Source organism: Scatophagus argus, chromosome 23 (assembly GCF_020382885.2).
Source record: "Scatophagus argus isolate fScaArg1 chromosome 23, fScaArg1.pri, whole genome shotgun sequence".
NCBI classification, from domain to species: domain Eukaryota; kingdom Metazoa; phylum Chordata; class Actinopteri; family Scatophagidae; genus Scatophagus; species Scatophagus argus.
In genome coordinates this window covers 4,307,995-4,331,836 of record NC_058515.1, presented here as the reverse complement: position 1 = coordinate 4,331,836, position 23,842 = coordinate 4,307,995, and the positions used below count along the sequence as shown (strand labels likewise).

General features: G+C 40.0%; 1 protein-coding gene across 2 annotated transcripts; it reads left to right on the top strand.

Annotated features, from left to right (window-relative positions):
* Positions 1–1,205: 1,205 nt before the first annotated feature.
* chrnb1 (cholinergic receptor, nicotinic, beta 1 (muscle)) lies at positions 1,206–23,195 on the top strand. 2 transcript variants are annotated; one of them, XM_046379818.1, is made up of 11 exons: positions 1,206–1,606; positions 4,392–4,525; positions 6,660–6,704; positions 7,315–7,424; positions 10,472–10,580; positions 10,694–10,838; positions 11,252–11,437; positions 13,727–13,950; positions 18,395–18,570; positions 22,191–22,338; positions 22,584–23,194. In XM_046379818.1, exons 1-11 carry the CDS (start codon positions 1,546–1,548, stop codon positions 22,728–22,730), a joined length of 1,485 nt encoding a protein of 494 aa, XP_046235774.1. In that variant the 5' UTR covers positions 1,206–1,545; the 3' UTR covers positions 22,731–23,194. The 2 variants fall into 2 exon arrangements, with proteins under 2 accessions (XP_046235774.1, XP_046235776.1); XM_046379820.1 differs by lacking the exons at positions 1,206–1,606; positions 4,392–4,525 and adding an exon at positions 5,704–6,399 and having other exon boundaries at positions 22,584–23,195.
* The last annotated feature ends 647 nt before the right edge of the window (positions 23,196–23,842 follow it).

Sequence of the window (23,842 nt, the reverse complement as noted above, 5' to 3'; positions counted from 1 at the left end):
TAACTACTTCCTTCTGCATTAAACAGTGATCTGTTATGGTTGCTCTGGGAGAGATCCCTGAATTTGAGCCACTGCCAAAAGGGGCTTTATACACTCCCTCATGGCCACAGATTTGATGTGGGACTTGACACTGGCTGCTAGCTGTTAATAGTTAGCTTCTATGGTAATTAAATTGGCAGTGGGCCAGAAGGCATTGACTGTGGATCATAAATTACGTTGGCGTGGATGGCTGATAAATGTGAGTGAGAGCGGAGCAGCATGAAGAGGTGAGTAGAGGGATATGGGGAGGATAGAGATGTTTTACTGCAGGGGCCTTCAGAAAAAACAGCAGCGTGTGGCAGTTTAAAGACTTGATCAACTTAGCGTTATACCTACTGTAGGAATAATGGCTGCTGTATCACCTCTATATGTCCTGTTATTATAAGGGATGACTGTGCAAGTTAGCCATGCATTTCTTAACTTAAAAGCAATTTTTATATCACTGCAATAGACTAGACACTACGTGAAAAGCCATAGTTTTCCTCTATTTTAATGTATAAAAAATAAGTTGTTCAGGGAAGTCATCACTGGAAAAAAAAAAAAAAAAAAAAAAAAAGTAGTTCTCCTCTCCAATTGTACAAGAAATTCATCAAACAAACTTGAGGAAAGAAAAAAAAAACTCCAACTTATATACTTAAGTATCAGGTGGAATTTAATGTTTTATTTAAGTAAAATATGACAAATATGGTCAGTGTTTTTATGTGTTTACCATTATAAAAGAAGTTTTTTTGAAATTCTGTGCAGATAATTCTTTGAAATAGCAACTACAGTGGGGTAAAATGGTTATGGTCTGGTTACAGATGGGCAACAAAGACAGTTTCTCACTTACTGCACAGCTGAATAATGTGTTCACAAACAGCAGCCGGCTTAAATATTATTGAAAGATTGTAGCTCTGGTTAATAAAAATGCAGATGTTAATTATTATTGCTCCTTACCAGAGGGTAAGACGCAACAAGAAGTAAAGTTTGTGGGGTTGTAAAATATCTCAAAGTATGGCTTTGTCAGTATGAAAGTGTGATTAAATAGTTGGTTAAACTGGGGTAACTGAAACCTCTTGTCAAACCAGTCTTTCCTAACCCATCATATCAGTGACATATTTAATTTTGTTTAACCTTCGTTTTTTTAAGGACATGTCCGGAAACGGACTTCTGTGACTACTTTGGCCGCTCTTTGAGAGCCAGCGGTATTTAAGTAAGCTTTCACTGGGCAGAGTCGAGACTGGTCCACACTGACGGAAGGGGGGCGAACAGTGACGTGTTCCCTCCCCTCCCTGTGGATGTAATTGGAGCAGACAGCAGTTGGCCAGGCAGGCCTGACTGACAGACAACAACAGTCCAAAGTAACCAAACCAAAACTCACACTGAAGAGTTCCAGTGAGCTGCACTTGAAAAGACAAAGAAGAAGAAGAAGAAGAAAACAAAAGACAGAAGACATTGAAAAGCTTGGATTAATCGACTGAGGATCTGTTTTGTAGAAGAAACACTGTTTTGGTTTAGGGGGTCACCATGAAAAGCCTGGATCTGCTCCTGCTGGCGTGTTGCATATGCAGCCTGAGCACATTGGGAGGTAAGGCACAAGCTCACACAACATGCCCATATAATAGAGTTATGATGGTCATGTAATAATTGTTACATACGTAGTACACTAATATCACATGTAGAGTGCCACATGGAACCAAAAAGTAACCTTGAACACACCAGAAAGTACCTGATTAACACTGGAGGCCACCAAGACGTATCATTGGAATGCGTCACACAGTATCAATTCTTATGGGAACATTGAAGGCATACAATAGTGATATTTTTAGTCAGAGAATGTCAGAGATTGACTCAACACAATCTATAGTGTAAAAGTCTTGCTCACACGAAAAGGATTTCTGAAAGACACTAAAGGGAAATAACTTAAGTCATGCTTACTGCTTCTTATACTCATGTTGCTCCTGAATGTCTTTTCCTATAGCCTAAATGGCACAACTGAATTATAGTAATCTAAAATAAGTTGTGTCACAATAAATACACTGAATGCATTATTAATAACACAAGAGATTTGCTATGGGGATCATAAACACATTTTATAACAAGACTAAACAAAGCAGTACCTTGAGCTAACTGCTAACACCAGGATGCTAAAACATTCACTATGACATGCTGATCTCCTCATGTTTATAAGGTTATACTTATCAGGTTTGCCATGTTACATTGTGTGTTTGCATGCTGAAATGTGTTGGGTATGCCATTAGTTTTCCAGGTATTTGGTCACAAAAAATGAATTGGGAAAACTGGGATTATGACCTGACTGCAGATGAAGATTAGGTTATCACTAGTGATTTTTGAATTCATTCTAAGGAGGCCTTGAATGTCTATAGTAAGTTTTATCGCAATGCTTCCAATAGACATACTGTATTTCACTCAAAACTACAAGTGTCAAGCTCATGGTGGCACTAAAGGAATAGTCAGTGAAAGTCATTAGGATTCATCCTTTGATGATCACATATATCTCACAAAAAAAAAGAAAACACAAAATTTGATCATAATCGCATGAAATGTTTTTGAGATATCAGTCCAAAGTGTTGGACTGAGCAATCAACAAAATGCTGTTGCCATCCTTGGAACTATATGTCTAGCATGGCTGAATATGTCTTATAGCCCATAATAAGAAAATGAAGACAATACCATTATGTACCATAAAAAGTGACACCGCAGATATACACGATTTATGTTTTTCATACGATTTATTTATTTTGTCGTTTATTTCATCATTCTGTCAGCTAGGTTTTGATAATAGAAAGACCTGCGAAAGCAGCTAACAAACTGGAATTAAATTAAATTATATGAGAAATAATTTAATTAAATTACAAAACAAAAGCTCACAAATTTGCCTTTATTTGCGTCATTCACATGCTCAACACTAGGCTTCAGTGTGGCCCTAACTCACCCGTTGTCATTGGTCTCGATCGATACTTAATTCTGACTTATTTACCAAGTCGTTTGAATTGGGCGAACAGAGGAAAATGCTAAATTACAACCTTCCACAGTCATGTCCCATGCATCCTCGCCCATCAGCAGCCATGCTTCCCTGTGCCTAGCTAATGGGGGTGTCTTGCTGGGTGATCGTTGTCATTTATTCCTGTCAGGTCAGATCCTGCCGGGGCCACAGCTGTGCCAAACATGATGAATGCTGCATCACCAGAGCTGCTGATTATAAATGCTTCTAACCTTCAAATACTTAGGAGGAAATGCATAGAATACCAAAAATTATCAAAATGCTGTGGACTGTAAGTGCTCATGTTTTGGTAGGTTTATAATTTACAGACCTGTTGTGAGACATTTACTGCTACTAGGTAATAAAATAGTCTGCAGACAATAGACAGCCATGTAACTATTATAGAAATTTTATAAATATATGTTATAGTAGTGTTAAATGTTCATAAAGGATACATTACAGCTGAATGTTTAGTTTTATGTGACTGAGGCTAATATATTCATCTGCCAGATTTGCTTTGGTACTGATGTCTCTACAAATACTTGGCACACTGTATCCTACAAGGAAAAAGTATATTACTGGAATAATAAAAAAAAACAACCAAAAAAAAAACCTTACATTATTTAATTGACAATGAAGGCTGATAGTAAGTTCTACAACACAATGACATAAAGAAAGCACCTTACCTGTTACCAAGTCACTGAAACCTTTCCACAGAACCACTCCACTCTCTTTCTCTCCCAGCACTCATTTGAATTGAATCCAATCCAACCTGCTGCTTTGTCTGTGGCTTTAGCCGTCACTGTGGGTGGGGGTTGAGGTAGAAGGTGGGACTGGTTGGGAAGGAAAAAGATGTTTCATTGTTTCATTACTGCTACAACTAATCTGTCTATCTCCTGGTGGGAATCCTCCATCTGCATTCTCCTATAATACTTATTCTGGGTAGCATTCCCTTGCTGTTGACTATTGACCCACCTGCTGAGCGAGAGGCTGCATTTTTTCTCTGCACAGCACACCTTGCATAGCCCTGCATCAGTTAGCTTTGCCCCCACTTGGGTTTTGCACAGAGAACACAGAAGGAACTTTAGCTAAAAGTCGTAGTTGTTCATTTTGTGAATTTTAGGCTGTGTATGAGAGAGAGGCAATGGACAATATAAAAAAAACTGGCAATAAAGAATCTGACTATTTATACACTTGCTGTCTGCTGATGCATTGTGAACATATATCCCAGCTGCCTCTCTACAAACTAATGAACAATTTCAGATTTCCAGCAATGACTTTCTTGTAATCTACTGAGTCAAAGCAACAACCAAATTGAAACTGGAAGTCACAAGTGAATGAATCAGCTTTCTATCTGTGTGTCATGCAGGTACATCTGAAATGGAGAAGACTCTGATGAAAAATCTCTTTTCCAACTACAACCTTAAGGTGCGACCAGCAGCCAGCGCTGAGGAGAGGGTGGTGGTCCGTGTGGGCATGGTTCTTTCCTCCTTCGTTGGACTGGTGAGGCATGAGACCGTAATATATATATATATATATATATATATATATATTTTTACATATAACAAGCAGTACTAGATGTATAGGTTACAAAAAACAGAGGCCTGTAGGCTCCACACACACACACACACACACACACACACACACACACACACACACCCCAGGTTAATTTTCTACTCCGTAATTTCCCCCTGGCTCTCTGTAACACATGTCCACATGGCATCGCATTTACATACACATCTACAGTGAGCATGCTCCTTTCAAGGTCAGTCCCACTCTAGACAGGAAGTAACATGGGACCTGTAAGTTCTGAAGCAGAACGATCTTGAAAACTGACCCACTTGGATGCTCAGCACCCCGCCTGCCCAGAACTAGTCAGCTGGATAGAAGCGGTGTTATTATTAACATGCCCACCCCCTGGAGGGACATCCTGAGGTCAGTTCAGTTTCAGGAAGCATTAGGAAATGATCGGTCAGTGATGAGGTAGGTATTTGTGTGATTGTGTGACGGTAAGGGAGAGAGAGATGGATAGTTTAAGTCAACATCCCTTTACCCCACCCCCCGATCCCCGTCCCTGTTCCTGTCCCAGCTGTCTCCCTGACATTCCTCGGAGCGTTTTTAAATAGCAGGCCTGACACAGGGAAGCTCCACCGTCCTGTTAGATAGACAATCACAAGCACACATGCACAAACAGCTTTACTGAAGCCTGTCCAGGAGCTAACTGGTGTGTGTCCATTGCTGACACACCAGCCAGTGTCTCAAATGACTTTCATCTCTTTAGTCTGGTTTAGGGCTAACATCAAGACTATTCATCATGTAACACTTGATGTCTTTCATATATCATAACTATCATATCATAGCTTTCCAATACAACGCATTTAAAGTGTGGCATAACTGTCAAAATCCAAAATATTTTTTTTCTCTCAATTTCTCAGTTTAAAATAATAAAAGCATTACCTGGTTTGTTATGTTGTTTTGGATGTAACAATGCAGCACAAAGCAATGCTGACAGTAACGCATCGTCACTGGTTTAAATCCGAGTTCTTCAGATTAATATAAGCAAAGCCTTTTGAATTAACCCAGAAAATATTTGCCAAAAGGCCTTGTTGGATGGTCTCACTGAGTAACTATTTAAAGGAACATTCCCCTTTCAGACATGCCTCCCTTTCCATTAATCTGATGGTTATATAACATGTCAGTCTTATGTTTTAGTAAGTTTACCGTTAATAAAGAACTGCAGCATGAAGGCATGTGAGCATACTGAGTCTCAACTTCTTGCTTTTCAGTGCTTTTACATGTCAGACTATTAAACAGGTGTCATTTTTTTTGCTCTCTAATAATGTTAAATGACAAAATTGATGCGATCATCGGGTTAGTGCCTAAAGTGGAACCGAACGTCCCTCATGCTCATGACGGTCATAAATTTAGGCTAGACAAAATAAGTTTTAAAATTTGTCTGTAATGCTACGTGTGAAGCCTGTGTTGAATTCACTGCTGCTCTGAATAAAGCCTGAAGCAACATTAATGTAAAAGTCACTTATGTCTGAATGATAAAAAAGCCATCATTCTAACATGAAGATGAAGCTGGCATGTATGACATAGAGTACAAGATTACATATTCCATGTCTGGAAGTGTTTTATCCCAACAATTGTGGCCATTCTAACCAGGGGTCTTGCTAAGTTTGGACTGCTGTTGTACAGATTACATGAAATGCGACCTCAGCAAAGCAACATATCAGACAGGACAAGCAGCACAAGCCGCCTAAGGCTCTTCAAATAAACTTCAGTTTTCCATAAATCATTTCAACCAGATTTGTCTCAACCAGAAGGGACTGCAGGAAGTGGTCCCCTGGATCAGCTAGCCGCAAAGGGAAAAGGTTCGATTGCCTTATTGTTTTTGTATGTTCTCTTTGCAAAATCTAGTGCAAAACAAGTACAGTTTATCAAACTTCAGTTTACTTGTGTTTGTATTGTGAAACAAAAGTATTCAGTGAAAGTTTTATTAAAGCTGTAAGTTTCTTTAGTTGTTCTCTCCCAAATCCCCCCACCCCATGTGTTCGAATCACCACGACACTGTTATGAGCATCCCATGAAGAGAAACTCCAATAACAGATACTTTTCAATATCTCTGTTGCAGAATATGAAAAATGAAGAAATGAGCACCACCGTTCTCATGAATCTGGTAAGTGTGTGTATGTGTTGCGTTGGTAGAGTTGGTTTTGCACATTGTGGGGACACATTTCAAGCAAAAGACTCAAGCTCTGCCTTTAGTTTGTTTGAGAGACACAAGAGCTTTTTGCTTTACTAAAACAGAAATTTACATGAAGGGGAACCCTACACATGGAGGTAAAGAAATCTATCTATCTATTTCACATTATTTTAACCAACTGAACTGTGACTCCAGCTCCACTGAAAGTAAATTTATAAGACCTCCTTCTTCACATGCACTTCAGTACCAGTGCACTACACAGATAACCAAGCGAGAAGACTTGGAGTAGTCATAGTAATACAGAATATATGCAAAATGAAAAATTATGCAAATTGTGTTTTGGTTTGCAAGGACAAATGCACAGAGGAATCGTTCCAGTGGAATGTTATTATAGCAGTGGAAAAATGAAAAATAAACTGATGAAATGACAAATTGGTTACATTTGTAAATTCAAAGTTTCTCAACTCTGTCATTCTCTATGTCTCTTGTCTCTGTCCTTTTCAAGTACTTATGTGTACTTCCCACATTCCTGCTCACATAAACACAAACACTTTTTTTTTTTTTTTTACATTGTTTTAAACAGGAATGGACAGATTATCGGTTGTCATGGACACCCAAGCAATATGACGGGATTGAGGTGTTGCGTATCCCTTCGGGGAAGGTTTGGCTGCCTGACATTGTCCTCATCAATAAGTAAGCACGAGTACTGCATTTACATTGACATGAATTAATCAGAACCAAAAAGTCAAGGGGAAAAACTGTTTTGAAAGTTCTTTGTGTGACAGACATGTAAAATAAGATATTTAGTTTATGCTGAAAAATATTTCCTTTTTTTATTCTACTGGCACACACTTCAGGTCATGTTGTGAGTCAGTATAGATGCACTCTGCTTCTTCCAAAGCTCTTGTTGTACAGCTGGCCAGCTAGTTATAATCAGCTGTCCTGAGCCTGTTCCTCACCTTCACTCAAGGTCAAAAGTATTTGGTCTTCTGGTTGAGAGGAGATGATTTTGAGGATGAGTCAGCATTGTTAATCTAATATAAGCCTGCACTGCTGGAGACATTTTAAACCAGCAGCCACCAGCTAGCATGACTGGAGTATTTTATTAGAGAGTCGTGCAGGCTGCACCACTGCGCTGAAAGGTTGTAAATATATTTAGTGTTAATTCATTTTTTAAAAATTCGGTTTCATTACTTATCCTGAGGTATATTTAGCAGAGATTGTCTTTTTTTCCTACATGTGCACATGATTCAAAAAAATCCTCTCAGATACAAATGATGTCTGTTACAGTTCAAAATCAGTTCACTGGAAACAAAGGGAGGAAAACAGTATTAAATGAAATGAATCATTAAATATTAATGTCATATCAGTTGTCAGGTATAAGCAAGTATAGCCATGTTTAAACATTCACTTTCATTTTACTGGCATAAGCCTTATATGAGCACTTTGCTTAGCATACAGAGGCTGAAATGGCAGCAGACTGTTTGTGGCGTGATCATTGGCTTGGACAACATGGGGGCTCCCCAAAAATGGAGCCAAATGATCTTGATCTCCCCCTGGTGGCAGGCTTCAGTATTGGTCATAAAAGCCTTCCCCACCTTGTTGTAAGAGAGGACTTTGACCAAGGTAAAAACGCAAGGTATACATCAAAAAAAATTTCCCAAAGTATGTTTCCGTCATTTTAGGTAGTTCTTATCATCCTTATGTGTGTTCAAGTGTTCATAAATTTGGATTAATTAGTCATTTAGTTGTCAGGTTGTATAACAAGTGAGTCAAATGTCATGATTGACAGCTGGGAGCTGCTATCGGTTAGGTCAGGTGGGTATGTGAGAACTTGCAGCGTTTAGATGCTTAGAACATTTAGATAAAACAGTGAGTGTACTCTTTTTTCTTTCTTTCTTTCTTTTTTTTTACACCTCTACACACTTACTTACTCCCATTAACACCACTGTAAATATCCCCACTGCTCTATTCATCAGCACTTTATAGACAATTAAGCAGTATGGCTCCATGAAAACTGAGATGAGGGCACTGGGTCGCTAATTCAGCCCAGGAGGGGCTGACTTGGAACTCACATGTGTACACGTAAATATGTACATCCATAAAAATATAAAAGCCTGTACATTCTCCCCTGTGTGAATGATCAGCGCTGGACTTTTTACAGTAGCACCATCACAAGGATTGAGGTTTGAGGAGGGTTTACTTTAAGGATGCAAGCTTAAATTAGCACAGCCATAAAAACCAAACAAAGCACCCTGACAGACTGTTAAATTTGTGTCTAATTGACTTGGTGTCTTCATTGTGCACAGTGTATGAGTTTTAGAGCCAAAACAGCTCTGTATATATCCAACATTAGTGTTGCACTTTGAAGTGTCTTGTGAAATATGGCAAGTTTCTCCATTTCATCCATGCCAATTAAAATGTTTTAGTAGGGTCTTACAGGGTAGGGCTGTAGCCAAATGTTGATGCACTAGCTGTAGCAGCAGTGAGAGAAAGGAAGGAGCAATGTGAACGCAACAATCAGACTACAAGATATTCTTAGTTAGATGTTGCTCACTCTGAAAATAGCTCTAACCTATTTTTCTTTGCAGGTGATGTTATGCTCTGCTGCAAAGAACAGGAAGGTTTTCTGATAGGAAACAGAATGACATGAAACGCGATTCAAGCCTGGGCGGCTGCTGCTATGTGTTGTGTGCAACAGAGTCAGCAGCATAAGCTGTTAATGTTCTTCACATCAGTTGATGATGGAATGGCTTAGTGCCTAATGTGAAGCAAAAGTTAGTGACTATAGTTAGTGAATATAGTTTATGTCTCTGGCCACTTTCATTGTTTAAGTTAACCCACCCAATTATCTCAGAAAAAGCAAAGTCACTGAAGGACAGGGTTTTCTATTAGCCCTTACCTTTATCTGATGCTTTGTTGACCCAAAAGGTTTAAACAGCATCGTGCTACTACTGTTGTTGCCGTTCTGGTGGTCATAATTCATGTGGCCACAGGAGGGTTCTTGCAAGGTAATCAAAACATGCGCTGTTAAAAGCCTTTGAACGGATGAACAATACTGTTCAATTTCTTCTGAGAACAGTTTTTATACACAAGGTTAGACACAATGTGAAACATGACAGTTTGATATAATGTAATAAGGTGCAATACAATATAGTGTGACAGTGCCCAAAATGACATTAATGACCGTAGTGTGGTATTATTCCCACAAGTAAATATTCTAAAATTCATGACTTGTTTGATCCTTAACTGGAGTCTATCCCAGCATGCACTAGGTGGTAGGTAGTAACCTGAGCAGTTCATTTACTCTGCATAAAATTATTATTTGCCTGCAATCTCTTACATATATAACATGCAAACTCTGAATGGAAAGAATTCGCTGCAAGTTGACCAGCTTCATCAGCAATCAGCTTCAGCTTCATCAGCTTCAGCTTGCAGGTCTGGGTGTGTGTTCTCAGGTCGGCACGTAGTTCTGCATTTAACACTAGATGGGGCCAGTGTAAAGCAACCCTCCACTGACTTTTAGTTAATTCTCCATTCTAGTCTATGCGGCTGTACTGTCATATTTGAGAAGTATGGCAATGATTTACAACAGTTCAAAAACAGACAAAATTTCATTTTCAACATGAAGTGAACACCAAAACCAAAATTAGGAGATATATTAAAGAAAAGATAAAAATAAAACTGATAAGTAAAGAATTCAATTTTAATTCATACTTTATCTGAATCTCTGTTGGCAGTAATGATGGGGTGTTTGATGTGGCCCTGCACGTCCATGTTCAAGTTTATAGTAATGGCAGAGTAACCTGGACTCCCCCCGCACTCTACTGCAGCTCCTGTGGAGTTAAGGTGAACAGAAACACATATACACACACAGATAATTCTTGTGGTTTCCATTCATTGTCTTCTGTGCTCACTGCTCCTCGGACTCCTGAAACATCCCTGCTTGTTTCTCTGTTTAGGTAACATATTTCCCCTTTGACTGGCAAAACTGCACCATGCAGTTCCGCTCCTACACGTACGACTCGACAGAGATCGACATACAGTATGCGCTGGACTCAAGAGGCAATGAGATCAGGGAAATCCAGCTGGATGAAGCTTTCAGTGGTGAGACTTGGGTACATACGGGAGGACGGATGAACTGATGGACCAAGTATTAGAGAGAGTATTGAGGATTTTAAGGAGGGAAAGGATGTTGAGGCAGAAGACAAGAAGTTTTTTATATTAATAAATAATCGGACGATGCCGTACAATTCGTGTTTAAGCAGTTTCAGTTCATTTTTTTTAGAGGAAAAGTTAAAGATATCTGCAAAGTAAATGACATTGTACTTAGGGCGATGCGTTCTTTTGTAAGACACAGTACATTACCTCTTCGATTTCATTTTTTTCTAATGTGGCATTTGTGTTTAACACTTGAACCATAGTCTCAGGGGTGTCTTGTTTTTGCAGAGTGTAGTTTATGTTGCAAAAGCTGACATGTTGTTGAGGTGAATTACTGAAATGGAAATATATTTCTCCAGAGAGCGGTGAGTGGCACATCAGACACAGGCCGAGCAGGAAGAACACGAATGATGACCTGTATGAGGAAATGACCTTCTACCTGATCATCGAGAGAAAGCCTCTGTACTACGTGTTGAACATCATCCTCCCCTGCATCCTCATCACCATCATCGCCATCTTTAACTTCTACTTGCCTCCTGATGCAGGTATACCAGCAATACAGAATAATACGTATAAAACAGTTATGATGGTCAAAGGTATAGAGGTTCCACCTTGATCCAGCTTTGTTTAGGATTATACAGCCTTATCGTCGTTCTCTACTAACTAAACTAAATTTATACCACTTTCTAATTTTGTTTTATGTGGTCTGGTTAAATTGGGCAATCACACATTGATCCAGTTGTTTGTACAAAGGGATTCAGTTTCAGATTAGATTGATTAGATTGTTTCCCATAGAGCACTGCAGAATCGATAACCTCAAGAATGAAAATAGTAAAAATCAGACTCACTTCTATAATAGACTCACCACTGCACTCCAGTGTGTTGTTTATGCAATAAATACAAGATTAAAGTCACTGCATGAACTGACATTTGACATGTTGGGAAAAATGTACTTTTGTGTTTAACTGAAAAACAAACAAACACACAAACAAAAAAACAGGATGCAAAATTAAATGCATCAGAAGATTTTCACTTAGACCAGTTAAGATAATCAAATGAACACACAGGAATTACAGCACTTTCTGTAGGCAGAGAACTGCTTCGATCTCATTCACATAATACAGCCTGACCTCTTCAGAGATCTATGGGAGAAGGGAGTAACATAAAACCAAATGATAAATATGAGGAGTCAAATACAGAAGCTTAAGTTGTACTTCAGAGAGCACCCAGGCTAGAAATACAACCACAAGACAAAATGACTACCACCCAATAAGAAATGAACAAGAAATAAAAGAGAAGTTAATAAAAAAAAATGGCAGAATTAAGGTACAATGAGGCTATGGACTATTCTTATTTTACCCCCGGGTGTACTGATCAGCTGCAGGGCTCCAGATCCACCGATCACTTGTACTGGTGGAGAAGGTGGCCATAGAACTGAGACGCTCAGAGCTATGGGAGCACCACTGATCATATTAGTACATTTTAACATTTCTACATTCACCTGCGGTGGATGTAACTATTAACCATAACACAACATATAAAAACAACTTGAACATACATAAGATGTGGTCATTATTCTTTTTCCTCAGTTCAGCCATTTCATCCCGCAGTGTGAATCCTTTCACACGCTTCAAATAAGAACCTGCCTGACCCTTCACTTGCACACTGCATTTCCATGTGTAATGAATCAGCTACGCTCATGATACATGGGTGCATAGAAAGCCTGTAGCCCATAGCTGTAGGGAAATGTTTTTTTAAAGCTGATTTTATTATTGTTGACACCCTTTCTGTTAAAATCTGAATACTTTAACAAACTGTTTGTTGCCTTGTCATAAACTTGTGGGGTGTCTCTGGGGTAATTTGGACACATGGTCTCACGTGGTATGTGTGTGCATTAAGCTTCATCTACTTGTGGGACCTTTCAAGGTCTATGGTCCTGCACAATCTGCAAGCACGCTCATCAAGTCTGAGCCTCCCCTCTCACACAGACAAGCCAATGACATTGAACTGCTAATCGATGAAAAACATCCTCTGTTGCAACATTGAACTGTACTTCCTGGAGATCAACCAAGGGTCTGCCATATTTTATTTTCTTTATTATTTTTTTTTTACTTTTTGGTGGAAATGCCTGTGTCTGGACAGCCGCTCACTCTTTGAGAATGCACTGCCCTGACGCACATCAAGTTCTCATTAACTACCAACTCTAACCACTCTGCGGTAAACACAGCATGTAAGTGACCACTGAATAATCGTGGGAGGCCTTGCTCTATTGTCCAATCAGCTTCTCTTAGAGTGGAAGATGAATTTTCCATTAGGGTTATTACTGGTGAATTACATAGACCAGCTGTTGCTAAAATAGTAGATCTCATTCAGCTGAAGGAGGATCCAAACTTGCCCTTGTAAAGCTAGATGAGTCATAACACACTATAACTGTTACTTTTGTCAACAAGTTTCTCTCCACATTGTTTAATTACTTACTATAGTCCGAATGATATGTGAAAATAGTCCAGAGTAGGTTCTCAATTTCTTTGATTTCCTTAACATTACACCACTAAATTCATCTGTACAATTCAAGATGATGTGTATTGTATCATTTCCATCCTTGACCTTGAAAACGTAGGTATGGACATCACCCTTTCTGTGCTATCATGTTTGGTTCAGGATATGATGCAGAACACATAGCAGAAAGGAAAATGGCCCCCCGTGAGGTGTTCCTACAGTGGTACCATTTTTGAAAATGTCCTGCACTTTAACTGTACAAGTGCATCAAGTTTTGAAAAGTTAACAAATCACTCCAAGTTTGGCACATATCACCCCGACTATTTCCCTACCAGGAGAGAAGATGGGTCTGTCGATCAACGTGTTGCTCACCCTCACCGTGTTCCTGCTGCTGCTTGCTGATAAAATCCCTGAGACGTCACTGGGTGTCCCCATCATTGTCAACTACATCATGTTCACCATGATCCTGGTCACATTTTCTGTCATCCTCAGTGTGGTCGTCCTCAACCTGCACCACCGCTCGCCCAACACCCACCAGATGCCCATGTGGGTTCGCAAGGTCAGTTGGAATTACAAAATATTACACAAATAACCTGGTTACAGATTTACTCTGTAAATCAAACTTAAAGAAGAATGAATGAAATTGTGAGGTTGATTAGTTGAGATGCTCGCAAATCATGTTTTACTTAGTTTTAGTCAAGTCTCATGTACATCTTAAGGATGTAAGGAGCAGTCTGTCATTTGCTGCATCCCATCCAGTCTGCTCAGAACAAAGCTGTATCACTGTATCATTATTACGATTGTTATTATCAGCTCTCTTATCTGTTAGCATACAGTTTCATCATTGAAGTGTAAGACTGCTTTGGTATATGTTGCCGGGAGCACATAAACACTACTGGTGTGAGAAAGCGAAGATGAAGGTTACTCACTGTAACAGTCCCAGCAAGGAGCAGTGAAGGGGAAAAAAAGCAGCTTTCCATGGGCCAACAACAACTTTAACAATGCTCATTCATCTTTTCAAAATATTCAGCAAACACTAATATTGGATGGCTGATTCTGAGAGGATGCTGTTTCAGTCTATAGGCATCGAAGTTAACTTTCACATTACCGAGTGACTCACCTCTCCAGTGTGTTTTCAGTTGTCTGGTGAAGTTTGATGAGGTTCGTCCAACATCCTTTGGTGTGATACAGCAGACATTACATTTGGTGAAGTTAATATAGATAAATGTTTTGACAAATGTCTGAGCAGCTGTGGCAGTTCCCATCTGATGTGTAATGACAATCAGGGAGGAAAAGACATTCAGCTTGTGCTTGCCAGGCAATTCTTTAATGTTAATGCCCCATAAAGCTTTAAGTAGAGATTGTTTTCAATTCCCAAATCTCGAGTCCAAGTCAAATCACTGTGTGTTCAACTCTAAGAGACCAAGTCACAAACTCGAGGCCCTGTCTCTGCTATCTGGCTCTGTGAAAAAAGGCGAAAATGTTTTCTCTGTAGGTCATTCCCCTGTTCTGCCATATTTCAGACAAGTCTGGCAGAATAAAAAAATCTTATTTTCACTTGTTAGATGCTATAGGAAGGTGCCGGTTTCACAAAGATGAGAGCAATATCTTCACTGCTTCAATTTTCTCAGCAGTCTGCATCAAAGAGAGGCATGGTGAGAGATGTCAAAGTGATGCCATCAGGTAACCAGCCATGCTCGGTATGTCCTCTCAGAGGGGTGCAGGGGACAGACAAGGAAAATTGTGAGGCATTAAATATTATGTATATGACCTCTTCCTATGTGCAAATACACTACATAGATAAAAGTGTTGGGACACCAACAAGAACTTTAACGACATCATATTCTAAATAGACAGCTTTGCAAAATCTTGTGAAAAACCTTCCTAGAGGAGTGGAAGCTGTTGAGGCTGAAGTGTTTCTGTGGGGATTTTTGTCCATTCAAACGGTAGAGCATTTGTGAGGTCAGGCACTGATGTTGGACAAAAAAGGCCTGGCTTGCAATCACCAGTTTGTCCCTAAGGTGTTGGATGGGGTTGAGCTCTGGACTCTGTGTGGGCCAGTCAAGTTCTTCCACACCAACTCATCCAACCATGTCTTTATGGAGCTTTGCTTTAGGCACTGGGACACAGTCATGCTAGAATAGAAAGGGCCTTCCCCAGACTGTTGCCACAAAGTTTGAAGCATAGCACTGTCCAAAATGTCTTGGCGTGCTGAAGCATTAAGATTTCCCTTCACTGGAAGTAAAGGGCCAAGCCCAAACCACACCAGAATTCAATAATAAAGAGGTGTGTTTACCAGTACTTTTGTTTATGTAGTGTTCAAAAATATGCATGAGTTTTGCAAAAGATGTCAAAATAGGCCCTGCGATTGACTGGCGGCCAGTCCAGGGTGTACCCCGCCTCTCGCCCGTAGTCAGCTGGGATAGGCTGGATGGATGGATGAAGATGTCAAAATAAAATCCATACAGTCAAAATCCAACCTATTATAATATTAAATGAGTGAAATCAGATACAAAATCTTTACGGCACATTTTATTACACAATCCAAAAATATGTACATAATGAAAACCAGGGTGTAAAATTACCCAAAAAATTTAATTTGTTATCTAGGCAAGCAATGCCTCCATCAATGCAGTAAATTGTGCTCTTGAAATAATTAATTAATGTAAGGTTAATTTCTGTGATAATTTGGTGTGATGGAGGCATTGGTATTTTGTGTTCGGGCAGACTATTGGATTAGGTTGACACAGTCGTCAACACCCTGAATGTCGTGTTGTACCATTAACCTCCATCAGTGGCTGTTGCCCTCACTGTACATTATGAGCAGCTAATTACAGGCCTGAGCAGCAGCGCTGTACTTTGTTCCATGTTCTTTCAAGGAACATTCACCTCAGACAGGCGGCTCATACAGGTGATTTGCATGGTTTTATTGGAACTGAGCTGCTTGGTCCTGTATTGATGTGAGAAAAGAACATTTTAGGTTCTGCTTCTTTTCACTCATACTCTTAAGACCATCAGTTACGTGAAATGATTTGTGTCCAGACCATTAATAGTGGGAGATTTAATGATTAGGTATTTGTCTTGCTACTGGCTCCAGAGCTCCCTGTAATACAGCACTATATTTTTTTTAAATGTGGGTTAATCAACATTTTTATACTGACAACAGATCAAATTGCAGTGATGAATCGACAGAAAATTATCACTCGGATTTGCAGTTTCCCTCATTTTTGAGATTTTCAGCTGGATGTTCCTCCGTTTTTGGACCATTCTAGCAGAGGGCAGCTGTTATCAGTGAGAAATTTCTGATAAGTCTAGCATATGCTGCATCTCCATGACTAGACATCAGGGAGAGAATGTTAGCAACTTGCCAGAGAACATCATGAACAGTTTAAAAGGGCCAGATATATTTAAGAAAATTAAAAATTGACTGAATATTGAACTTACATTAATCAGGCAACTAGAAACACGGCTCCTAATGAAAGCTAATATTGAATACTGGATGTCTAAATAAGCACCTGATTACTATAGCAACACAGTATGACCTTAATTATGTGTATACCTCTGTGCACGTACAATGTGTACATGTACATAAGTGTGTTGTTCTGCTGCTCCCAAGGAAAGCGATCAATGCAACTTTAAATCAATGAAACAATGAGACTGTTGGTGATTGTGTATTTTTTAAATTTTGGACATGTTTATTACAAAGTAAACATGAACAAGCTAGAAGGATCAAGTAAGAGATAACATGCACACTAATGTTTACTGTCCCTCATACAGCAGTTTATTGAATGTCTGTGAGGAATAACTAAATCCAAATGATCTCCCCCTATGTGCATATAAATCATCACTGATAAAATGGATACCTCAACTATAATTTTTGCTGCTACAATTATAATTTTTACCAGTTACAACAGTATTTCATATGTTTGAAAATACAGTTCTGTCCAATCGTACCTTATAACAATGACACACACATCCACATTACTACAGCTCCATGTCTTAAAGCTCCATCTGTTTGGCCAGTGTGGCTGCTGTGTTCATTTCACTGTTTGTAACTCACTGCTTTGCAGTCCCAGACAGAAGAGTCTATGGGGAAATACGCCATGCATTAAGGTGTACTGGGAAGCAATACCAGAATAGCCACAAATGCCATAAGACACCACACATGAACATGGGCATATATCATTGTGAATGGAGGCAAAGTCATCCATTGTGCTTTGACACTTCAGTAGAAGTCAAGCCTCAGTACAGTGTGAACCTTACTAGTGGGCTATTATTGACATCCATCTGTCAATACAGGCAAGCCAAAAATCATTTCAAGTCACTTCAAAGTGCAGAGAAAAGAGCCATTTACAGAGGCAACAGCAGTTATCATATTGATCAAGAAAGACACATTTGGCCCAATGATTTGCTGTTTTATCTCCAAGTCAAATTCCTCTGGTATTCTATTGAGAGGCAGCTCCAAATCTGACAGCAATGGTGTGCCAACTGAAGGTTATATTAAAAAAAATTAACTTGTTTTTTCTCAGGATTTAATAAAAATGTATGTCTATTTAATTACACACATCTTGGAGGTGCCCAGCACAAATATGTTCCTTCACTTAAGAGTTTTCCCAGCAAAGAGCATAAACTGAAGGACATATCACAGTTACGTTCAAGTCTGACTAATATCTCAGCCTCCATAGGCAAATAAAGAGCAAGTGCGTTTCAGCTGTTCCATAAATCGTGAAACAGGAATGAAACAAATTTTTATTACCAGGGGAGATGAGGGAGGTCTGAGTTAGCCAACCAGCAATTGACTGAAAGGGGAAAGTGCAGTGGAATAACCTTCTCCTTCTCAATGTGATTAAATTAAAAAAAAATGGTATTTTAACATTTGTGATCTCCAGTTTTAGCTCTCTCTACTCACATCAAAAAAAATGTAAGCACAAAGAAACTGAAACTGACTTAACTGTTAAGTTGTGGAGGTAACTCTCTTTGGTTTACCATTCCTTTCCTCTCAGATCTTCATCCACATGCTGCCTCCTTACCTGGGCATGCTGCGGCCAAAAGTCGAAACCCCCCTGTCCCTGGAGGTCATTCCCCGCCCAGAGAAAAAGAAGATCTCTATCAGCAAAGTGGCTGATGAATACTTTATCCGCAAGCCTGACTCCTCCATTTTGTTCCCCAAGCCCAACAGGTGAGGCCAGAATCATTCTTGGTCCAGGGTCACACTATAAGCGTGTGTATTAGTGCTTTTGCGCGCAATAATGCTTGGATATGCATTTTGGTCAGCGTGTATGTGAATACTTGTATGTGTGTTTAGAGAGATGGTGAGTTTTATGCATTCAAATTCAATTGAATGAACATAAAATAGCCAACAAGATGAAGACGAGTGTGTGTATTTCAAATATTCTATCAGTCATGTTCAAATGAAAGAAAAGTAGCCTATTATTTCTCTTTCTCTTCATCAGGCTACACAAAAGAGCGTGACTGGTTGAATACACACAGTTCGGCGCTTACACACCATTAGTTTGAGTTACGTTATGACAGAAATGAGGAGTGCTTTTGAAGCATGACATATTTTGTGTATATATTATGACAGATATTAGCATTAACACAACACACACACACATACACACACACATCTCTGAAGTTCTGTTGACTTCACAACCAGAGCCTGCTGCACTGTGAGCTGTGAGTTCATCTGTAAATACTAGCTGCTAACGCTGTTTGAAAGACATACGACTAGAACTCCAGCCTTTATGCTGCTTTGGAAAGAGTTGTGAGGAGGCATGACTGCAGTATGTGAACAGAGTACCAGCAGACCAGACCTGGAACCACCTGACCATCTCTTAAACGACCTGAAGAGTTTCAGGTAGTTCATTGCTTTGCTCAAGGATGCACCAAAGGCTTTGTGCTTTGCTTAGACATTTACTTAAAGTCACTGTCACTTATTACATGTCCTGTGCATTAATATCACAGTGTTGTTTATACTGTCTTTTATTTCAAGCTATTGGAAGCTGTTGAGGCAGGAGCTGCATGTGGCACACAAATTGGCAGCAAACTATTCTAACTATGTAACTCTAGTCTCTTAAATGTGCATACAGGAAATTGGTGACCTTGCTCAGCTGAACTGGGTAGAATGAGCAACTGTACGTTCTGGGAGCCAGGTACTATCTGACATCCTTAATTATACAGCCTCCCCGCTGCTCTGTTAATACACACCAAAACTACTCGTCGCAATCTGTAGCTGTCGTTCCCCCTATATCCCAAAATATGTTTAAAGGGTAAGACTCGAAGCGGCTCAGAATCGTTACTAAAATAATAATGACCCACGCAAATCTGCTGTGACACATTTGAACCGGATGCTGTGAGTTTAGGTGAAAGGACGAGTGACAGAACGGGGTGGGTTGCGGTGGGGTGGGGGCTCTGTTAGAGCAATTTGATGAGACAGCAGTATCTCTCTCGAGCCCACGCGTACACACACAGCTTCTTAATTGGGTTTAGTGCATGTCTTGGCACCAGCCAGTTTTAGTTGAATTAGTCTCTTGAACAGTCATTTACTTCTCGCTGATGAAGTGCTGCTTTGAGCCACACAGGAGGGAAAACGGAGGACAGGTTAAGAGGCCAGATATCTCTCTCTCTCTTTCTCTCTCTCTCTCTCTCTCTCTCTCTCTGTCTCTGTTTCTCTGACGTGTCTCCACCTCTCCCAGGTCACAGCCTACTCACCTGTCACACTCACAGGAGCTGCAGCGATGGCAGCACTGCATTGTAAACTGTCAAACTGCTGCACTGAATACCAAGCAGCTCTGCACTCCACCCGGCTGTCTTGAGTTTCTCTCCTTTTTTGTCACTCCGTTTTCCAGTTAAAAACACAATGCCATACTGCCCTCTGGTGGTGAGCTGACCAACCTGCAGCCCACCTTATCTGTTGGGTTTTTTTTTTCAAGATCTCAAAAAATGTAAATGAAAGAGGTGTTTAATATTTGAGGTGTTTCATTAAGAAACAGATGTTTGTAAAAGCACAATGCAGCTGTCCTGCAGGAAGAATAATGCGTATTTGTCAGAGTGTAAAGTTTGTTTGGGCAAGGTCATGGTGGTGGCCTTGAGTGTATGAGTTTTAATAACTTTGTTAAAGGGAAATACTGCTCAAAATTAAAAGCAAAATGCATTATGCCTTGTTTGATATCGTTTAACATGACTTTTACAAGCATTATGTGCAGGTACATGCTGAACACACAGACAAATGTGTGTTCTTGGTATTAATTACTGTTTGTAAGTTTCTGCTCCTTCCTTATGTAATAGGCCCTGAAATGTTCTTACTGTCATATATCTCAAAACCAGTTCTCTGGACTATGACTGAGTGCACTTGACATAATTGTATGTACTGAGGGATTATTACCAACAAAGTTTTGGTTTCACAGTAAGACTTTGTTGTACTTCGTATTCTCACATCTCTGCATCTACTTTGAATGAGTACAGTGTTAGCATGGCCAGAATTAGGTGTTCATTTCAGAGCTGATGTAATTTCTCAAGCGAGTATTTTAGCTGTGGCGACCTGCAGAGAGAGTCGTGCTGTATCACTACTTAAAGTTATAGGAGGATTAAAGTTGTGTGTATGATGCTCTCTTGGAAGTGCCGAATAGAAATCCATGTGTCCTTACTCAAGGACACCCTGTACTAATGTATTAATGCAGCAGGGAAAATCAGAGCAGAAAAGGTTAATGAGCAAGGCTTTGAGTTTCTGCAGTAGATGTGTGTTAAACTGGAACTTTTGAAAGGAAAACACATTTGTCCTACTGGTAACCTCACAGCAGTATGGATGCATAAAGAGTGTTAAAATAAATCAGGATGTTGGAAAGGAACATGAGCCCCCAGAAAAATGAGCAAAAGTTAAAGATGCTCTAAAAATAATAGATTTTTGCATGTCAAGGTCTTTCGCATTTCATATGCACACCTAGGTTCAACCAAAACTTATGCCTTGTGAATATCATGAACGGCTGAAAAAACATTCTTTGCAACGTGACCAACCAAGGTTTATTCATCCCATCACTATGACTATGAACGGTATATCATCTGAGAAGATGGAGAATTTAGCCTATAAATGATGTTCGAGAAATCCTTTCTTCTGCATGCAAAACCCCTGAAATGGCTTTAGTTATTGATTTCGGACTATTTCTGTGCTATGACTTTAATGAAGGGTGAAAACCATTCTGACCTACGTGTGAAAAGTTGTGAGTGACGGCAACCTTTTCCTAGCTTCCCCCAGCAACTGCTGGCTCGCCACAGCAGCTGACGGCTGGTAACTGAGGGCGACAGACAGAAACAACACAGAAACATCCACACACACACACAAACACACGCAGGATTTCTCAGCAGCCCAGTCAGCAGATGCAGGGCGGTGACTCCCACATTGGCAGAGCGAGCCTGGGGAGCTCCTCTGACCTTCTCTTTATTTCTCCTCTGAACTCTGAATGACAGAAGAGTGCAAAGGAGACGTGCAGCCTGCCTCATAAACGCTTTTTTACAGCTTTTAATTAGCCCAGACTGACATGCTTACACGTTGCTACATTCTGCAAGCTTGTGTGCATTTGTTCAGTCTGGATAATGCTGCTTTATTTTATTTTGGCCTTTAAATAAGTCCTGGTGTTAATTTGGCATATTGATGACTCCTGTATGTGACACCATGACATGTAGCATCCTGGAGGAACATTGTTTTATTTCTCTATGTATTTCACATATGTGGTTGTAATAACAATAAAAACTCTGTGACCTTGACCTTGACCTTGACATTAGTGTGTGTGTGTTTCTGTGCAGGTTTCAGCCTGAGGGCATGTGTACAGATCTGAGAAAGTTCATTGACGGCCCCAGCAGTTACCTCACACTACCTAGCGAGCTCAAGTCAGCCATAGAGGCCATCACATATATCGCTGAGGCCCTGCAGGCTGAGAAGGACTACGAAGCTGTAAGTTTACCTGCCACAAAGTCAGTCGCAATGCTCTTCTGTCTTTTTCAGACTTTTCAAAAGACAAATTTTGTTCTTATTCTTTTAAGAGTCATTCTGAACTCTGCCCTGTTTTCTTCTTATCCGTTCTGTCTGTCTGTCTTTTCCTGTATTCCCACCACTACTCTTTCCTTATGTCCTCTCATTTGCCCTTCCACTCTATCTAATTTGCCCCCCCTTTCATCCATCCACCCATCCTTGTGCAGCTGAAGGAGGACTGGCAGTACGTGGCCATGGTGGTGGACCGTATGTTCCTCTGGATCTTTGTCATCTTCACCACTGTCGGCACATTGGCCATCTTTGCTGATGCCAGCTTTAACCACACACCCACCGATCCCTTCAAATCCCCCTGAAGCAGTGGGACATTTGGTTTTCCTTAGCTATACCCATTGTGATGTATGACCCCGGCAAATAGGGAAGAAAACATCACTGTGTTAGATGACTGAAAATGATCTTCTTGGTGTAGTTCACCCTGAGCCCACTGTGAGAAAACAACTGAGAATTTCTTGTATGTCCTTCAGGCGAGAAACTTCTCCATCCCACCTCATGATATCCACTGTCATCTTGCGTCTTGGAAAGTGCTGCACTGAGCATTGTGGTTTGTCAGCTGAATGAGCAACAGTGCTAAAGAGCTTCCCAGCCTCCGTATTGTTGCCTTAAAATGTCTTGCTGTCTCTCCATATACATCATGTAAACTAGCCAAAAGACACTGATAGTTGCATGAAATATACCAAGCAAGTCAATGTTAGCCTATTTGACATGCGTATAAATACATAAATCTAAGCTACTGGTGTGTTGTATTTTTTTTTTTTTTTTTGGTGTATCAGCTACAGAAGGGCTCTGGATCCGAAGAGTTTGGAACCAATGTTGGAAATTCATATGTAGTGTTCACACATAAACACCAAGACAAAGCAGATGCTATAATCAGCAAGCTCTATGTCTTTCATTTCCCTGTGTCAGAATGTGCTGTAGCATGGCACATGCTTTGTGGATATTTCTGCAACCACAGTAATCCTCTTTTGTATTTTCGGCACTGGTTTTGCATGGAGGATATTCTTATGTGGAGAGCCAACTCAATTCAACCAGATATACCAAAAGCCTGCGGAATTTCCTTTATATAGGAGACCTGCACCTCTTAATGTTTTGCTTTCACACAGATAGAGAGACACCACACATCTGTTTTGGTTCTCTCACATGACACACACACACACACACACACACACACACACACGTACACACCTGCCCTTTTAATCTTTTTAATTTCAATTTCATCCTGTTTTTGCCTTATAAAAAAAGATCTGAGGGAAGGATATCAAAGGCTCCATCTGTTGTTAGAATGCTGCCATGAGAACTGCGACCCTCTCTCTGTCACCTGCCCACTTCTCTGCTATTAATAATCCTTAATAATCCTTCACACACACACACACACACACATATACAATAGCACTGGTTACCAGACTCTGCT